At 37.1% G+C, this 18,369-nt stretch overlaps 1 protein-coding gene across 2 annotated transcripts; it reads right to left on the bottom strand.

Annotated features, from left to right (window-relative positions):
• Positions 1–638: 638 nt before the first annotated feature.
• cd151l (CD151 antigen, like) lies at positions 639–15,319 on the bottom strand. Of its 2 annotated transcripts, none has more exons than XM_037539805.1 (8): positions 15,272–15,319; positions 10,163–10,247; positions 9,356–9,547; positions 3,675–3,749; positions 3,310–3,414; positions 3,005–3,163; positions 2,303–2,389; positions 639–1,421 (listed from the first exon to the last, which is right to left on the bottom strand). In XM_037539805.1, exons 2-8 carry the CDS (start codon positions 10,244–10,246, stop codon positions 1,362–1,364), a joined length of 762 nt encoding a protein of 253 aa, XP_037395702.1. In that variant the 5' UTR covers position 10,247; positions 15,272–15,319; the 3' UTR covers positions 639–1,361. The 2 variants fall into 2 exon arrangements, with proteins under 2 accessions (XP_037395702.1, XP_037395701.1); XM_037539804.1 differs by lacking the exon at positions 15,272–15,319 and adding an exon at positions 14,120–14,351.
• Between the last annotated feature and the right edge of the window lie 3,050 nt (positions 15,320–18,369).

Here is an 18,369-nt window from a genome sequence, read left to right as displayed (position 1 = left end):
AATGTGCTGGGCCGTTGGCTTTCCAAAAGCATCACTGGTAATCTCTGGCTTGCACATGGCATGGGTGCGCATGTGGATTAGTGTCCCAACACTTTAGTTTATTAGTATTTACAAAAAGATGGTTAAACCTGCGATTGTGCAGTTGGACCTGAATATTTTTGAATATGGTAAAACCTCCATAACACAATAATTTAGTTTTTCCCATCTAAATTTACTTGACCAAATCTTATGGCAAAATATTCCGTAACTGCATGAAATAAACGTAAATTTTTGCAGAGTAGATCACTGCAGAGATGCCATCTTTTTAGAGTGTACAGTCTAGATTTGTGGAAAAATGTAGACTTTCAGTTGACAATAAACTTCAATAAAGTTCAGCTTCTTTTATTATAAGGGTTTAAAATTACATTACCTTTCAATTTGACTGGAAAGAAGACAGTTCCAGCTCTCATTTGACCCGACCTTTTGAACGCAGCTTATGAAATACAAATGTAAATGAAGAATATGACGAAGTTCGTTTTGGAACCAGTGGTCTCAAGGAGTTGAAGACTTTTTAAAAAAATGATAGAACTGTCCCAAGGCTATTTCTAAGCATTTTTAACGTTGGAAATAGTTCATTTTTGATAGCAACACAAAAAAGGCCATAAAATGGTTGTATTTTTAATGTTATTACTGTAATGAAAAGACAGACAGGCAGAACAAAGCAGTGACTTAAAGCTAATTTAATTTACCTTATAACCTTACTCTTCTAAACTAAATATCATCATAGGGGAGACTTGTTAATTCTTGATTTAACAGGAAATGAAAACAGGAAAACTAGATAAGCTTGATCTTGGACTACAACACACTGTCACTTTAGCTGAGGACTGCATTTAATTTGTATCTGGAAATACAAAAAAAAAACAATCTGGAATAAAAAAATAAAAATAATACAAAACAATAAAAGAATGGCATCATATATAAAATATGCATCAGTCATAACCCCAAATAAGTCATCTGGAGTTGTTCAAAAAGGCAGTCAAATGAGCTACAGTATGTGGTACATGCTACAGAATGCAGTACATTTCTAGATTAAATATTGGTTACTAAGAGAACCACTGAGGCAAAGGCTGTTATTAAAGGCAATTAAAAGAATTTCAAGTGCATTCATTCTCTACTCCAAGAGGTTCCTAGCGCATAACAATTCACTTCATAATAGGCACATTTGTTCCCAACTTGATACGATAAGTATAGACAATAGAGACACAATGGATCATCAGTACCAGCCTCTGTCCTCACCACAATCTCTTAATAGCCCCTTCTGGAAATGGCTTGAAGTAATGTCAGGTTTGAGGCTTCTGAGGCTACAGCTCAACGCTGACAATTCAATATGGCTCTGATTTCAGACTCCTGTAGAGACAGCATGTGAAAATCATGCCAATGATCTGAAAGGGAAAAAGAAAGTGGGTTATAGGTTTGGGGGGTAGAAAAGTTCCCTAGGAGGTGCAGGCTTTATGGAAATATACAGCAATATGAGACCATCCTTACTATATTTTATTTACAGCCAAAATGGCTATTAAAAGCAACTCAATTTAATTGATGGTTTTTCTTTTTTTTCTTCAAAATTTAATGTGTTCTCCTTTCAGGATACTTTCAGGATTCCAAAGAACTTTGCAGGGATGGTTTTCTGCTCATGATCAAAGTTGTTGATTTTACATGCTGTGCTACACTAAATACAGTTAAACATGACTATCTTCTCTTTTTGGTGATACATGCACTTGGTGTGTGCTCTTTCAGTGCTGATGCAGCCACAAAATGCTCAGAAAAGCATGACAGAAGTTATCATGATAGCGATAAAATATCATGATATAACCCACCTCTAGTGGACAGGTAGGCAGAAACAGCTGTGGATTTTTTTCTGATCTGAAGCAACAGTGGAGCTTGATTTTGTTCTCAAAGATGAAAAGCTTTAAGTACTGTTGACCTGATGGTTATAGTTTTGGAGGTCTATTAGGTCTAGCACCGCTGTTACAGGTTCCATTTTCTCTATATCCTTAAATAAAAAGCTCCAGTTTTGAAAACTCCTGTTTTTTCCCCTCCCACATATTCCATTGATTTTCTCCTTCCTTAATCAAGTGGTTTATCTTGTATCCAGTCTCCACAGAAATCTCTCCTAAAATATGAATAACTTGTATTTAATAGCCATTTTGAATGGGAATTAAATAAATGAAGTGTGGACTTCTCAGTATTATGCCATGTCACAATGTTTTCAGAGATGCCTTAAGAGAAGACATCAGAAACAGTGAAAAATGTCTGCATGTCTCACCTGCACAGAGGCAATTCCCACACCCACAGCACCTATAATCTTTAGGTGTTCCATAATGAACATCTCCAGCTTAGTGATGCAGCCACCCTGTTAAGAAATCAGAGAGTAAAACCAAATGTTCCTCCTTTTCCCACAATAAATCCTCTCCACAAAACTACACAACCACACATAAATGCATTGTCACCAACAGGGTAGTGATCAGTAAGAAAAAGAAAAATGGACAACTGAATTGAGATAAATCACCAGCAAGCTTGTAGCTCCAGTCTACAAGTGGCTTACAAGCTCTGCTGCTGACCCCTACTGGACAAAGCCTCAATGACATGCACAGTTTTACTGTAAAGACAGTACACTTTTAATCTCATGCAGATATTCCTAGACAAACTGACAGGTTTCTATCCCAAAAAATGTTTAATATTAAACCTTAAATATTACATTGCCAAAGTCTTAATATACTCATAAATAAAAGTCCTTGAAAGATTCTTCTTGACTCTTTAAACTTTAAAAAGCTACTTTACACTGAAGTCTCACTTAAAAGTGGTTCTTTCAAAATAATCTTTAATTGAAATATTTAGGGAACAAAAAGAACCATTTTCAGTTTCATCTGGTATTTTGGTTTTTAAGGGTGTACACAACTGATAAAGCTTTAAACTGATAAGGCATGCAATGTCCTGTATTCATCACACCAGGCTGTGAAACACTCACCTCTACTTTGTAAATGTTAGATGGGTGATCTCTTTTGCCACAGAGTTCTGTTTGGGTCTTACAGCAGCTGTCTGGAACTGTCCTTCCTTGGGCATCTCCAGAGTGGATCCAAACACTCTCTGTCCAGTCTGAGGAGTTCTTACTGCCACAGCACTTAAACTGACAGAGAGAAAGAGGCAAAGTGAGAGCAAGAAATATATACAAAAAATCCTAAAAGAATTACAGCTAATTTTTGGCTATTCCATTTACACAAACACACATGGCTCATGTTCACGAACTGCACATTAAAAACACAAAGTTTTTACCTCTTGCTGTAATTTATCCACAGCCTTGGTGACATGGTCCTGGTCAGCCTGGCGATACTTCTGCACCATAGTCTCTTTCAGATTATTCTTCAACTCCTCGTTCAGCTGGAACAGATGTGAAGTTTACACCATGTTCAGTCATAACAAACACAACAAAAAGACAGAGGCTACAAGCACTAGCATATAAGCCTAATGCCATAGCAGCAAAGCAGGAAAGACTCGTAACTAAAACAATTTATTTTAACCCTGAACAGATATCATCAGTCAACATGGTGAGATTAAAGAGAGATGAAAATGGGCGCGGCAGCACAAAGACAGAAAAGCAAGCACCTGCTGCTTTTTTTAAACAGCAGAGCAAATATTACCTGCTGATAGTAGATATAGGCCAAGACACCAGCCAGGATCTCCAGCAGAAAAATACACAGCAGGAGGACAAAATACTGAAAGAGTGCGCAAAAAGAAAAAGTGTATTGGCACAAAACGTGAATAAAAACACTAATGTTCAACTGAAATTTTCCAAATATTCTATCATATAGAGGAATATCAGGTTCAGAGCTCCAAGCAGAGCAGAGTATCTACATTTTTTACAAAAACCTTTTTCATTATTTCTCATTATTAGTTGTTTCTCAGTATTAGTTCTCATTATCTGTATTAGTTGCATAAGACAGACATACAATACAGCTGGCTGTGAATGCACCCCCTTTCTTTGACATTGGACAAACAATGACAAGGAAATATTTAAACATTTAAGGTTTAAGTTATTTCTTAAATAGTTTCTTCATTTTAACAACTCAAAAAAAGGGCCAAGAACCAAAAAAAAAGAAGAAGAATTTCTATTATTGAATGACAAAGAAATAAAAAATATTTCCCTACAAGTTTGCATACTCCTTTCTGAATGTGTGAATTTTTGTACAATTTTCAGTGAAAATTCCCTTCAAACTCCAACCTTGGGTACCAACTAAGCTTTTCTATCCTCTCAGCTGTAATCTTTGTCCACCCTTTCCTCGTGCATCATTTCTGTATCAGTCTGTCATGCAGTGTCTGTATCAGATCAATGCACAGACTTTATTCTGAAGTCTGAAGACTGGGTGCCCTTGACGATAGCAATGTGGACTTTTTTGAGGTTTTCCAGTGTTTGTTTTGGTTTTCTGCAAATGTATCCAACAATTCTTTGCAGTTTTTTTTCATGGTCCTTGAAAACATCCTTGTGTCTGTGCTTCTTCCATTGCTTGATCAATGTCTTTACTCTGTTGGTAATGGTACCTTCTACCTACCTATCTTTTACCCTTCAGCAGCTCCGTGAAAGGTCACAATTATCTGTTTTAGGTGTTCTGAAAGTTGCTTTTCTGATCCTTTTTTTAATTCACTCTTTATTGATCACATAAAATATGTAAAAGTCAGCTTGCTTTCCTGAAATAGTTTCGTCAATCAGTCTAAGAGGATGCAAACTTTTCAGCTTGTCATAAGACATAATTGCTAACTTCAATGCTTTGACTTTCAGGCAATGTGACAAGTGTTTTCAATAGGGAAACACCTGTAAATAAACAAAGCCTGTTATTTTGTAGACAGAAAATATAGTAAATACCTGTAGAAAAATCATGTAACCGCTTAAAATCCAAGGCTTATTATTCAGTAACTACAGGGACTTCACGTCAAATTGGTGGAACTATTCTTAGGTTACAAAAGTGTGTAATAAAACTTTGGGCCAGCTGGTGGGCTGTGTCCATATAAGGTGTTAAGGAATGGAGAGGCATTTCAGTCTGAGGAAATCCACCACCCTAAGTCATCTGATCTGAGTTACCCATTACAAGTTTGTGTAATCAGTGCACTTGCAGAACAAAAGAATGGTCCTCATATAAGGCTCAGAATATTTAGTTTTAACTGTCCCAAAAATCCTGACATTAAGAGTTTATCCTAGCTTAGGATATGTACATAGTGTATTTATACTGCCAACAGGAATGCAGCTATTATACATGATCGCATGTACTGAATATATTTTCTGTTATCTATTAATATCACAGACCACCCATAGATCACCAAACACTATTTGAACCATTTGTTTTTAACAAAGCCTGCCTTTATAGTACAAAAGCTGTTTATAATCCAAAAGTAAGTTTTGAAGATTTATGGAAGGCTGAGATTCATTATGAATATCAGTTCAACTGATTTAGCAAAGAAGTGGTAATCATTTTATATGCTTTAATGAGCAATTTTACTTGCATTTTAAGGCTTGATGTTTCATGAGTAAGGCTGAACAACCATTAGAACAAACATATACTTCCACATAATTAACTTTAGCTGTTTAGTAACTAGCACACTGCGTCAAGTCTTCACTGGTGTAAACCACAGGACTCAACAGTGCACTAATTTCTCTCCCTCTGTCTGAAAAGCAAGCTGATGTGTTTGAGCTAGGCAAATCATCTATGCAGGGATGGGGGAACACATACTTGAGCCTGCCTGGACCTGCTCTTTTGCACTTCCCTCCCTGCTCTGCCAGCTCACTTACAGAAAAACCTCAACCCACCAAAAGAAAAGCATCCAAAAAGCCATGCCTATTTTAACAACAAACATAATGCATATGTATTAATACAGAATAGAGATGTAACAGTATAGAAAATGAAGAATTCAATTTAATACGATACAGATATATTTATAAATACAGCACAAAAAGGAGCGCCTAAATACGTGCCTTGTGATCAAATGTTAATGTGCGCATCATGCACACAGCTTACAGGTGGGTAACGGTGCACATATGTTCAGGTTCAATGCAATTTTCAAACCCTATGTTAAGATTCTATTAGATTTTAATATTTTGTTCAAATGCTAAATATGATTCTAAAAAGTATAGATAAAAGTTCATAAATAGAACTGTTTCAGTGGCCCTTAATCAACAAAGTAAAAAAAAGGCCAGAACTGTCTGCCTTTAATGACATACAAACCACACTGCATCTTATTCATGAAACAAGTACAGATCTGAGCACAAATAATAAATCAGCTTCAGTGCATAAAATCAAGCGCATGCTTATCAGTACGTTGTTTAGGATTTACATGAAATGTCCTAATTCATGCAAATGTTTTGAATTGTAGCCAACACAACAATAGCATTCAGCAGCTCGTGAGCCAATTGTTGTGAGTGCACAGCTCTCCTTACTTTATAGTATTAAAATTAAAACACCAGAAAAGAGTAAAATGTGAAAAAACATCTCTGATTTTTCAATCATTAGGATGATGTGATTGTGTATTGTGATTACAATATCATATTGAAATGCTGTATTACTGCAGTGTCTGACATGCTTCTGCACTAAATAATAAAAAATAAATAAAACTAAAATCAAACTATGAATACAATGGTTATTTTTTCAACGTTTATGTACTGCTCAGCACTCAGTGAAGTTTGTAATGAAACATGCAGTTGGTCAGTGTTCTTTTCGTATTGACAATATCTACAATATACTCAGAAAAGTACTTTGATGTAATTTATCACTATAATGATAAAACATCATCATAATGTCCACACAAAAGCTACACATCCACATTTAAAACCTGATGCATACATATTTTGCATTTTTTCTGCACTCAGTTTATCTATTCATCCTCGTTCTTCTGCAGATTCACACTGTGCCCACCCCTTTCTCATCTCACCTTCCAATTCTGCCTAGTCTTTCAACATGGCACACAAATATGCAGCGGTCTCTGCACAAAAACAAAGGGTCCTTGTGCTGTGGACTGCTCTAATTTCAGGGGAGTAACCCAGAAAAAATGAACACATTCCTCCATCTTCCATCAGGTATTGCCTATTCTACATTTTATTAACAGAACTGCTTTTATGCAATATACACCGCAAGCAGACAGGAAAGAGATTTCCATCAGTGTGCGTGAATCTTTTGAAAGTGATAATTAGAATCATGAAAGCAGTTGGAGTAGGATATATTGGTCAATGGCTAGTGATAACCAAGAGGATGTTAAAGCTCAAAACAGGCATTTAATATATTATTTATCATATTACAATACTTAGCATGCATTACGCAAGTGTGTTATACAGCCACTGGTACACCAGTTGTAGTAAAAGTAAAAGTCTGTAGCCACTGGTGCAGGAGGCTGCAGTAGTGGTGTAGCTGCTTAGCCGTTTAGCCAAACTAGCAGCTTCCAGGACTAACTTAAATATTACATGATTATATTACACCAATTCCAATGAAGTTGGGACGATGTGAACATAAATAAAAACAGAATACGATGATTTGCAAATCCTTTTCAGCCTATATTCAACTGAATACACTAAAAAGACAAGATATTTAATGTTCAAAGGGTTAAACTTTATTGTTTTTTGCAAATATTCACTCATTTTGAATTTGATGCCTGCAACACGTTCCAAAGAAGTTGGGACAGGGGCAACAAAAGACTGGGAAAGGTGAGGAATGCTCAAAAAACACCTGTTTGGAACATTCCACAGGTGAACAGGTTAATTGGAAACAGGTGTCATGATTGCGTATAAAGGGAGCATCCCTGAAAGGCTCAGGCGTTCCCAAACAAGGATGGGGCGAGGTTCACCACTTTGTGAGTACCTGCGTGAGCAAATAGTCCAACAGTTTAAGAACAACGTTTCTTAACGTGCAATTGCAAGGAATTTAGGGATTTCATCATCTACAGTCCATAATATCATCAAAAGATTCAGAGAATCTGGAGAAATCTCTGCAAGTATGCAGCAAGGCAGAAAACCAAGACTGAATGCCCGTGACTTTCGATCCCTCAGGCGGCACTGCATTAAAAACTGACATCATTCTGTAACGGATATTACCACATGGGCTCAGGACATACAGTACATACAGGTTTTGGAGCAACATCTGCTGCCATCCAAGCAACGTCTTTTTCAGGGACTTCCCTGCAAGACAATGCCAAGCCACATTCTGCACGTGTTACAACAGCGTGGCTTCATAGTGCAGGTACTAGACTGGCCTGCCTGCAGTCCAGACCTGTCTCCCATTGAAAATGTGTTGCGCATTATGAAGCACAAAACATGACAACAGAGACCCCGGACTGTTGAGCAACTGAAGTTGTACATCAAGCAGGAATGGGAAAGAATTCCACCTACAAAGCTTCAACAATTCGTGTCCTCAGTTCCCAAACGCTTATTGAGTGTTGTTAAAAGGAAAGGTGATGTAACACAGTGGTAAACACGCCCCTGCCCCAACTTCTTTGGAACGTATTGCAGGCATCAAATTCAAAATTAGTGAATATTTGCCAAAAACAATAAAGTTTAACCCTTTGAACATTAAATGTCTTGTGTTTGTAGTGTATTCAATTGAATATAGGTTGAAAAGGATTTGCAAATCATTGTATTGTTTTTATTTATGTTTTACACAACGTCCCAACTTCATTGGAACTGGGGTTGTACATATCACACAATGCAATGGAGATTTGGAGTGACGGCCTGTCATAAAAAGAGCCATCTAAAGCTAATTGTTCAGTTATCTTGTGTGAGATATTTCTACCCATTAGCACTATTCAGTACATTGTTTCCTTCAGAAAGACCAAGGTGTTAAAATGAAGTTGGATATTTGTAAATATCCCCAAACATTTCATTTGTTTTGTTTGTTTAAGGTCAGCAATGTCATGTTTTCTGCACTTTTGTAGCTGTTGTTTGTGAAAACGCCAAGTGGCCTGGAACATACTGGGAACCACAGTAGAGACTTAAAACATCTGAATGTGCATTGTTTCAAAGGATTTGATAAACATTTGAATATCAAAGTTTATTTTGACAGCCCTGAAAGGGATACTTTGCCTAGAGGTGCTTTGGATATAGCAGGAGTAGTTCAATCCTCCTCCTTTCTAGTATTGCATTTTGCATTCACTGGCAGGTATGACAGCAGGTGGCCAATTAATCAGTAAGTTTCACCAGTCGGTCAGTTACCTAACAGTGATTACTAATTCAAAACTGGAAACTGGATTCACAGCCCAGATTTGAAGAGCTCTGGTGTACCATCCTGCCACACTGCTGGAAGGACACTGCCATGTGAGTAGATGTTCAAATGCATATATTTCATCTCACCACTCTCAGAAGTCGTCTCTGCTCCTTGAAAGTGGCACAGCAACCTAGAACTCCTGTGACCATGACAATAACCCCTGCCAGAATGAGGATATAGGCAGACACAGCATAGATCCTGGAGGACAGCAGGCTGATGTAGTCACTCTTTGCTGCTACTGTCCATATCCCCACAGCCATCACAGCACCTCCTGCCAGCTGAGAAAAGAGGTGAATTTAAAGAGTTTAAAATGACCAATATCATGCACTCCTTATAATTTCAACAGAAAATGGGTGGGGCTAAACTGCTGTGAGCTTTATAGGCAAATATGTAAACCAAATGTGAGGTTTCCAACATATCTGAAAAATACTCGATGATGGAGCTTATATCACTATACAAAATTAGCATTATTTTAACAGTGATATCTCATTAACAAAAAATTCCTTTAAAGTTTCAGGTCATAAAGACAGCCACACAGGACAAGAATGGTGCTTGGCATTAATGATATTGTGTGTTATATTATTTTTATATTTTTCTTGTTGTAAACTGTTAAAACTTGACAAAAAGGACATGGCTTCACAAAATTTGATGATGACATCACAAAAATTCTAAAAGTGCTGTTTGCATTACATTTTGAAAGTAACAATGTTGAATGTTAGCAAACTACATCAAAGTCTTATTTTAAAAAAGTGAGGCAAAATTTCCATTATAGAGGTCGTTTCAAGCAAATAACATTAACTGTTAAGTAACATGCAACCCTGTTACAGTCTCTAAATAACATACATGGGAGGGGGAAACAAACACATCATACAAGTCAAATTAGACTGGCTTACCCAGAACAGGAAGTTAAAAGTAAAGAGAAGGTATTTCATGCAAACAGTCCCACATGTCGTCTTCTTTTCTTGGTATGCCCCCATTCTGAGGGAAAGGAAGGAGGGTTTTAGTTACAACATAACTGACTTGAGTCTATTGCTATAAAAGAGTTAATTGTTCTTTTTCAATGGAGGAAATGATGATGATGATGAATAACTCATTTTTGATATTCAACAATAAAGAGGTTTTCTTTATGACAAATGCAATTAAATTCCTATATTTCAGATAGTGTGTGACACCATGCCTGTACATATCGACTGAACTAATGAGGTTTGTGTGACATTCACAATTTCACTGTTTCTTACTAAATTAATTACATTTTCTTGGTCAAATTAAAGATGACACACTACAACCCACCTTTTATTAAACTGTGCTGTGTTATGTTCACAAATATACACGGGGGGGCAAAATGAGTACACACTGCATGCAAATAAACAGTAGTGGTGATAGGAAACCAGACGTTTGAACTACAGAAACTTTATGTCAGAGAGAGTGATTTACAATAATTTAAGGTTCTGCCCTAAAATGTCATTTTAAAACAAATTCATCGAAGAGAGATACTGCATGCAGGTTGCTGTGAGGCAAAAAAGTACGCAAAGAAAGTTTCACATTTTCAGATGTACCACTATTTTACAATTACATATAAAACCTCAGTAGACATATGTAACCTCGCTAATCATGGAATGGTAAATAAGATGTGTGCTGGAGATGATACCCGGTTCCTATTAGCTCCACTGTAAAGAAATCTGAGTCTGTAAGTTTCTCTACAATTAACTATTTCGCCTGAAACGACTATTTTTTCATCTCAACAACTGAATTATGCAGAAGTGTTGAAAAATGGTGGAATTCCCCTTTAATGAATCAAAACCTAGCCAGGGATGTAGGGTCATCTACCTTACCTCTGCCTTTCCCACCCACTCAAGTCCAGACTCGCCACCAAAAGAGGATTCCTTTTTTAAATCCTGTTAACAGCCTGCTTTGCTGTTTATCTCTTTCTCTTAGCAGTCTATGGTGGGAGCAGCTTATAATCCGTGTTGTGGGACTGTTCATTCTCTGGAACTAATTCTGACTGTCATTCCACAAAACCAGAGAAGTGATCAAACTTCTGATAAAGCACAGAGTCCAGGTTATAACAAATGGAAAGTGGGGGAAAGAGGGGGAAAGTGAACAAAAAGCCAGATAATGTATGATGTTTAGACTGCGGTCTTCATGCTCAGTCTAAGAGGATCACTTAACAGGTTACAGGTTATATGTAATACCCAGTTGTGCCACTAGGAACCCGAGATAAGTATCCTTTTATATTTTACTCACGTGTGAAAAAGCAACTTATAACCTACTTGAGATCCAAATTATGACAATTAACAATATGACATTGAATATAAATATTACTTCAAAAAAGATTATCTTCAATAACGTATTCAGTTCATTGAATGTGTAGGATTCAGTGTGTAGGATGGAATGAGGAAAGGATGTTCATATATGTAAAAATCCTGACAAAAATAAGCTAAAAGGAAAAATCTCATCACTGAATTACGCTAAACAACAGTAATAATACTTTAAAAGGTCTTTCAGGTTGACTAATACATGATTCGGAATCTACACAGTACATCTGTCATTAGGTTTATAACCCAATTTGTGTGAGATCAGCAAAAAGTGCTATCATTATGAGCCAGATCAGCACAAAATATGACCTCTTTTTCATGCTTTAATAAGTTTCGAAATACGGTTGCTATTTATTTGCACTGCTTCCAAGAGAATGCACAAAACAAAGTAATCCACTCATCATTGTTCCCCAAAGAGAACAGTGTGCGGACACCCAACAGCAGAATGTGGGGGCGAATATGGAGTATTTGTCTACACACACTGATTAAGTAGTGGTGATGTAAAGACAGACCCCTCCATCTCTTGGAATCATCACCTACTTGTTAGAGTAACGTCCAGCCCTTTCGGTTTGTCTGTCAATTAAATACAAACAAAGCTCTAGTCAAATATATTAAACTGTTGTATTTCAGGACGACACAGTGCTCACGGCAGCAGCCAACACGGACTGCTTAAATGCTTTCTCTGTGAAATTACGACCATCTGCATGCACAAATGGACAATCTCGGTCCGTAGCCTTGTGTGTGAAGATGGGCCCACTGGGTCAAAGACTTGTATTTCAAAATATTAAGGTGAAAAGCTTATTAGCATAAAAGCATATTCAGGTTACAAAAAATAAAACATCCTAGTCCATTCAGTTACTCAGAATACCTCTGCAGAAACCACCAATGCCAACGAGACAGCAGACTCCACTTACTGTGGTTAAACAACAGAGATACACTTTGATGGACAGATAAGGGTAGATGGGGTTCGTGGTAGACATGGTAGAGCAAGTTTTGTGGTTCTTTTAACTCTGATTCTCATTACTGCAATGTGTCCGCATATTTGTTTCTCATTACCAATACTTATTTTTTACTTTTTGTTTATTCCTAGAAGAAAAAAAGGGTTTGTATTACTTTTAACCTCTGAATCCACAAACCGTGAACCAAACCAACAAAACTTTGAGGAAAAGCCTCAAAGCTGGTCAATGTGTTGTGGTAATATCCAATTAGATTTAGTCCAGTAACAGTACACACATCTTCAAATCACACACAATTAACAAAAACAGTTCTTTAAAGGTTATTTAGTAAAGGCAGTAGATCTATCTAATGCTCTATATTGAACCATTTCAGGCTTAAATGGTTCTTCAGTTTGATGATTATGCTGTATATGGTTCTGTATAGAATCTCATTAAAAACGATTCTACAGGGCACCAAACAGGGTTCTGCTATTGTTACAATGTTATATACAGCACATTCTCCATTGATCTGAAGAACCATTTCAGCAAGAAACGGTTCTATACAGAAAATGTGGCTCTAGACAGAACCATAGTGTCAACTGAAACCCTTAAGAACCTTCGTTTTTTAAGTGTGTACAGTGCTGCGGTGAAGGGAACTTTGCTACTGCTTACGTTTAAGGTTGCTAAAAATCATTCTGAAAAGAATTAAATCATTCAGACTTGCTTGTCAATACTCAGCCAAGAGGCATCGTTTAATCATCCCAGACAAAAAGTGTTAGTCATTTTAATTTTTCCAGGTTGGGCCCCTGTGTTAGTCATATCGATAATAGTGAGAACACGTCAGCCGCCCATAGACAGTCCGCTGTAACGTGAGCGTCTCTGACTTGCCTCTACTCATGCAGTCTTGGTCTGGACAAGTGTACGTTCATCTCTGTCTCTGTCTCTAACTCTATCTCTCTATCTCTCTCTCTCTCTGTGTGTGGACGACCAACAAAAAAGTGAAGCTACAAAGTCGTTTGAATTGCCGCTCCATTCATGGATCATGGATATTTGTCATATTTGCCTTTAGCTCGTTATCAGAACTAACGTTACCAGAAGCCCATACAAGAAATGATGTGTAAACAGCGCGGCGTTCTGTCCGTTTGTCCGGCTGCATTTCACCTAGTTAACCTAAACAACACGGTTTTCGACGAGCAACAAATTGTACCATTTCTCCGGTTTATCCGACGAGCTGCTTGTTTCTGAGCAACTGTGTGTTTTGTGTATTACCGTTAGCTAATAACTTACTCAGCGAGCTAACGCTAGCCACCAGCTAACCTGCCTCTCTCTTATTTGTTAGATTTACAAGCCACTTCTTCATCAGCATTAACACAGACGCAAACCTCCCCCGAAAATAAACCACGAAACACCTCCCTGACCAGCCGGTCGGCGTGGAAAATTCATTTTCTCAAGTTCACGTTAATAAGCTGCGTGTTGGTTACTTACTTACTTAGTTATAACCCATGTTGAATAAGAAGGCGGTTAGCTGTAACGTTAAGTTAGCTTAGCAGAGCGGCACCCGGCGCTTTCTTACAGTGTTAACCAAGCTAACTTAACTTACCTGGCTGCAGCTGGAGCAGGGACGCTTCTTCTGGACTAGGAACTTCTTATAGCTTACAGTTACTCTTATAGTGAGAGTCTTTTATAGTCGGAACGTCTCTGCAAGTCCAAGAAAGATCTGACGACTTAAACTCGGTGAAATCTCTTCATGCCCGTATGCGTGTGTGTTTAACAACAGGGAGCTCGCTTCCTGTGTGTAGCTCCAGGTGGCCAGCTAGCCGAACCCCACCCAGCCACTCCGCGGGGTGGGTAAGGGTCATAGCGAAAAATCACAGCCTCCGGCTTTCATTAAAGAGGAAATCCACTCATGGTTCAAAATGTCTACATCATTCAGATGTAAGACATGTAAGAAAAGTAATCCGGAGTGGCTTGATGTGATACGGTTGATTGTATTATATATACAGACTGAGATTTCTTTACAGTGGTGGTGATAGGAACCAGAGGTCACAAGGCCTGTAAGACAAATATTTACCATCTTAAACAGCCGGTGAAGCCACACATCTTTTGAAGTTTTATGTGTAATGTTGTTAATGATAAAACAGGGATAAATCTCAAAAAGGAAGTTTGGGTACGGTTCTGCCTTATAACACCCACTCACGTAGGCTACCTCTCCATCAGGGGCATTGCCTGGGTATGTAAAGATCTGCCCAATTAATTATATATATATATATATATATATATATATATATATATATATATATATATATTTTTTTTTTTTTTTTTTTTTTTTTTTTTTTTTACAATACGTACCCTGATATATAATGTTTAACACTATAATATGGAGTTATATTTTTTTATTCAACAGATTTAAAATTTAACAAAGGGTGCACAAATTCTGCAGAATGACTGTTGGTGACCTAAAGATAGTGAGCTTTTACTAAAGGACATGGACCAGGTATATTCCATCAGTAAATCCATTCCTCAATAAAGTATGCAAAACAGTATGTAAACAATGGATTTCATGCAACTGTGTAATAATGTAAACAATTCACTTGTTTCTAAATTGTTCTTTTACCTTTTATGACACATTGAAACAAATTATTGAAAGAAATATTAATAATTATTAGTGCTAAGGGGTCTACACAATTAACACTCTTTAAGAATTACTTATTATCCATCCTGTATGTTTTTGCACAGTCTTTCTTCTCCTAACCTGTTCTTTCTTTAGATCAGTCCAGTCCTGATCAGTTCAGTTCATTTCAGGTCTCTCCACGTTTCCTCCCTCTCCACCCTCTCTTCTACCCTGTTAAATAGTAATTCAGGAAAGCATGCTTAAAATAAAGCTGGAAACAATATTTTAAATACAAAAGACTGTGCTAAAACAAACTACATCTGGCATTATTTTGCTAGTCTTCGTACTAAAAACATGTGTATTTTATTAATAATGTGTTTATTAGGCATTGTTTTCCATACTGCTTGTATTGTCTTCTCCCATCTCCTCTCCTCTCCAGTTCTACTCTGTTCTCCTCTCCTGTTCTCTCCTCTTTCCTCTCCTGTTCTCTGCTCTCCTCTCCTGTTGTCTGTTCTCTTCTCCTCTGCTCTCCTTTCCTGTTGTCTGTTCTCATCTCCTCTCCTGTTCTCTCCTCTCCTCTCCTCTCCAGGTCTCTGTTCTCCTGTCCTCTGCTCTGCTCTCCTCTCCTGTTGTCTGTTAGCTAACTAATTCCGAAGCTGACTAGTGACAAGCTGCATTTTATTAAGCACACGGTGGGTTTGATCTGTGTGTTTTGATTCGGAGACGTGTGTTTTTAACCAGCTATCAGATAGCTCCACAAACAATGTCATCACAGTTTACATAGTTAACTACCGTTACCTTTCTCCTTGAAAAAACGCCGTATATCCATTTTCTTTCACCGTCAGCTACCTGCAACCTGCTGCCAAAAATGGCTAGAGCACATGTGCGCTCCCCCACGGGGGTGGGGGTGGGCTCTCCTCCGCGCCCGCAAAACCAGCAAGCTGATTGGCTGTTTCTCCTGAAAGGCGGAACTTTATCTTTGAAGCGGCACTATGATTGGCGTTAAGAGATTTCCTATTCTCACAGCAGCATTGGCCTCCTCATTAATAGTACAGCTGAGCGAAAAGGTTCGGGGCTACTGGATAATCATTCGGGGCTGAAGCCCCGGAAGCCCACCCCAGGCGACGCCCCTGCTCTCCATCATGCCACTTTCCCAGATTTTAGGCCAGGTTTTCCTCAAAACTATCATAAAACAATGCCCCAGTCATCATCCTGTTGAAAAAGGTCTGCTTCCACCGCTGTGGACCATCCTGACTGTATATGTTTCTCTAGAATAGAGCATTTTACATCAGATCACTCTTAACGACTGCTTAATGAATTATGAATAATTTATCTTTGCTGTACTTTTTTCTGCATGAATTATCAGATATACATTGCAAAAAAATGTTTTTTTTTTTAATCAGAATGACAGAATTAATAGTATTTTTATGTGGAAAAATATTTTAAGGGTAAATGCTCTGAACATTTGTTGCCATGTTGAAGCAATTAACAATTAAACTGAAATCTGCAGTGCACACAATTGGAGTAAACTAACACACTGCCATAAAGCACAGACACGTTCATCATTAAAGCATGAAAGAAATGTGCATATTGGTCCTTTATGCATGCGTTTTAAAAATAAAATATGAAAATAATTACATAATATTGTATATGTGCATACGGTTGCCAGGTGGCAACAATTATATTTTATAATTTTATATAAAACAGACAGCATATAAAGTGATTTCCTTTCTAAAAAATAAATGGTAATCCTTAACAGACTATGTTTCAATCTTTTTTTAAGTAGTTGTGAAGAAATATGCAATTGCTTATAATTGTATAATTACTGTATACAAACTTTGATAGAGCTTCTGAAGTCAGGCCTCACCATGTGATGTAAGTGAGTCTGAAAAAAGAAACACACACTGCGACAGGAAAGGATGTAATCAGACTAAAAATACCAGCTATGTATAAAGAATATCTTTTATAGTGTAGTTAAAGACTTAAAGAAATGATATGTAACATGTAATAAAGAGTTAACAATATACAGGAGAGGAGAATAACATGCCATCAGTTACAGTTACTCCTCCGTTTATTCAGTAACTGTATTGTTTACTGTTTGTTTACAGGCTCTCTGTAATTGGTCTAAGTCTGTGTTTTTATGATACATGCAGTTATTCAGTTCTGTAGATGTCCTTATGATGCCTATAATATATCCATAAAAGTGTACTGTGATGAATTTGATCACAAAAATGATAACATGCCAGATATTGCCAGATCCCTTGTCTGGCTCCTAGCCATTTTTTTCTATCTTTTTAAAAATGATTTTTTTTAATCAAAGTTACACTATTTTGAATAATGACAAAATTGGAAGACTATTGAAGCATATATTATTATTACATTACTAAACAATACTTGTAGATAAATCTGGCATCATCAGAGGTGGATGAAGTACACAAATCATGTACTTGAGTTAAAGTAGAGATACCCAAGATAAAATATTACTCCAGTAAAAGTAGAAGTCCTTACTCTAGACCTCAACTTGAGTAAAAGTACAAAGGTATTTGCCTTCAAATGTACTTAAGTATCAAAAGTAAAAGTAAACCAGTCTTTTAATAGAATGTTATTAGTTAGTGATGCTGACGTCTATTAAAATGATCATAAGCACAAAACACAGAAGGCAAACATTTCCATTTGGTAGAACCGTGTGGCTCTAAAATAAACTGAAACTTTGCTTGTTTGTTAAAAGCTAAGATCTATTTGCAACTTAGTTACAAGTTTAAGTTTCATAAAAACTTGCTTTAAACTCAGATTCACAAATGAGGTCTCTGTTCATAAACAAACTAGCAAAAACTAATTTACTATAAAACATACTATAAAAGTGTTTTTATGAATTTAGAAAAAAAGACAAGTCAATCACGACTGCATATGTGAACATATTTCTATATTGTGGTCTATTTACACAAAGTTAGGTTAGTTCATCATTTACGTTGAACAGACTCTCCCAAAATGTTATGCTGCTGCGCTGACATTGACCCGTGTGCTGCACTGGGTCGGTATGACCAACAGGTCAAAACAAGCTCAAAACAAAGTGACCTCTGTGCCCTGATTAGTGTTGTTGCTTCACACTTCTTTCACTTTGACATGTTACGTTTTTATACACACAGAAACCAAAAGGAATGACAGACTTCTCAAAATGTAGTGGAGTAAAAAGTTAAATATTTGACTTTGAAATGTAGTGGAGTGAAAGAAAAAAGTCG

This window comes from Pygocentrus nattereri, chromosome 7 (assembly GCF_015220715.1).
Source record: "Pygocentrus nattereri isolate fPygNat1 chromosome 7, fPygNat1.pri, whole genome shotgun sequence".
NCBI lineage: Eukaryota > Metazoa > Chordata > Actinopteri > Characiformes > Serrasalmidae > Pygocentrus > Pygocentrus nattereri.
This window is presented reverse-complemented; position numbering and strand designations above follow the sequence as displayed.

What these genes read in the sequence shown, in the direction of transcription:
- cd151l (XM_037539805.1), bottom strand. Translation starts at nt 10,246, where the DNA reads ATGGGGGCATACCAAGAAAAGAAGACGACATGTGGGACTGTTTGCATG. An exon ending in CTTTTAACTTCCTGTTCTGG is followed by an intron (nt 9,548 to 10,162) that starts GTAAGCCAGTCT and finishes CTCTTTTCTCAG; the next exon opens with CTGGCAGGAGGTGCTGTGAT. An exon ending in TGGGAATTGCCTCTGTGCAG is followed by an intron (nt 1,422 to 2,302) that starts GTGAGACATGCA and finishes TTTCCCTTTCAG; the next exon opens with ATCATTGGCATGATTTTCAC.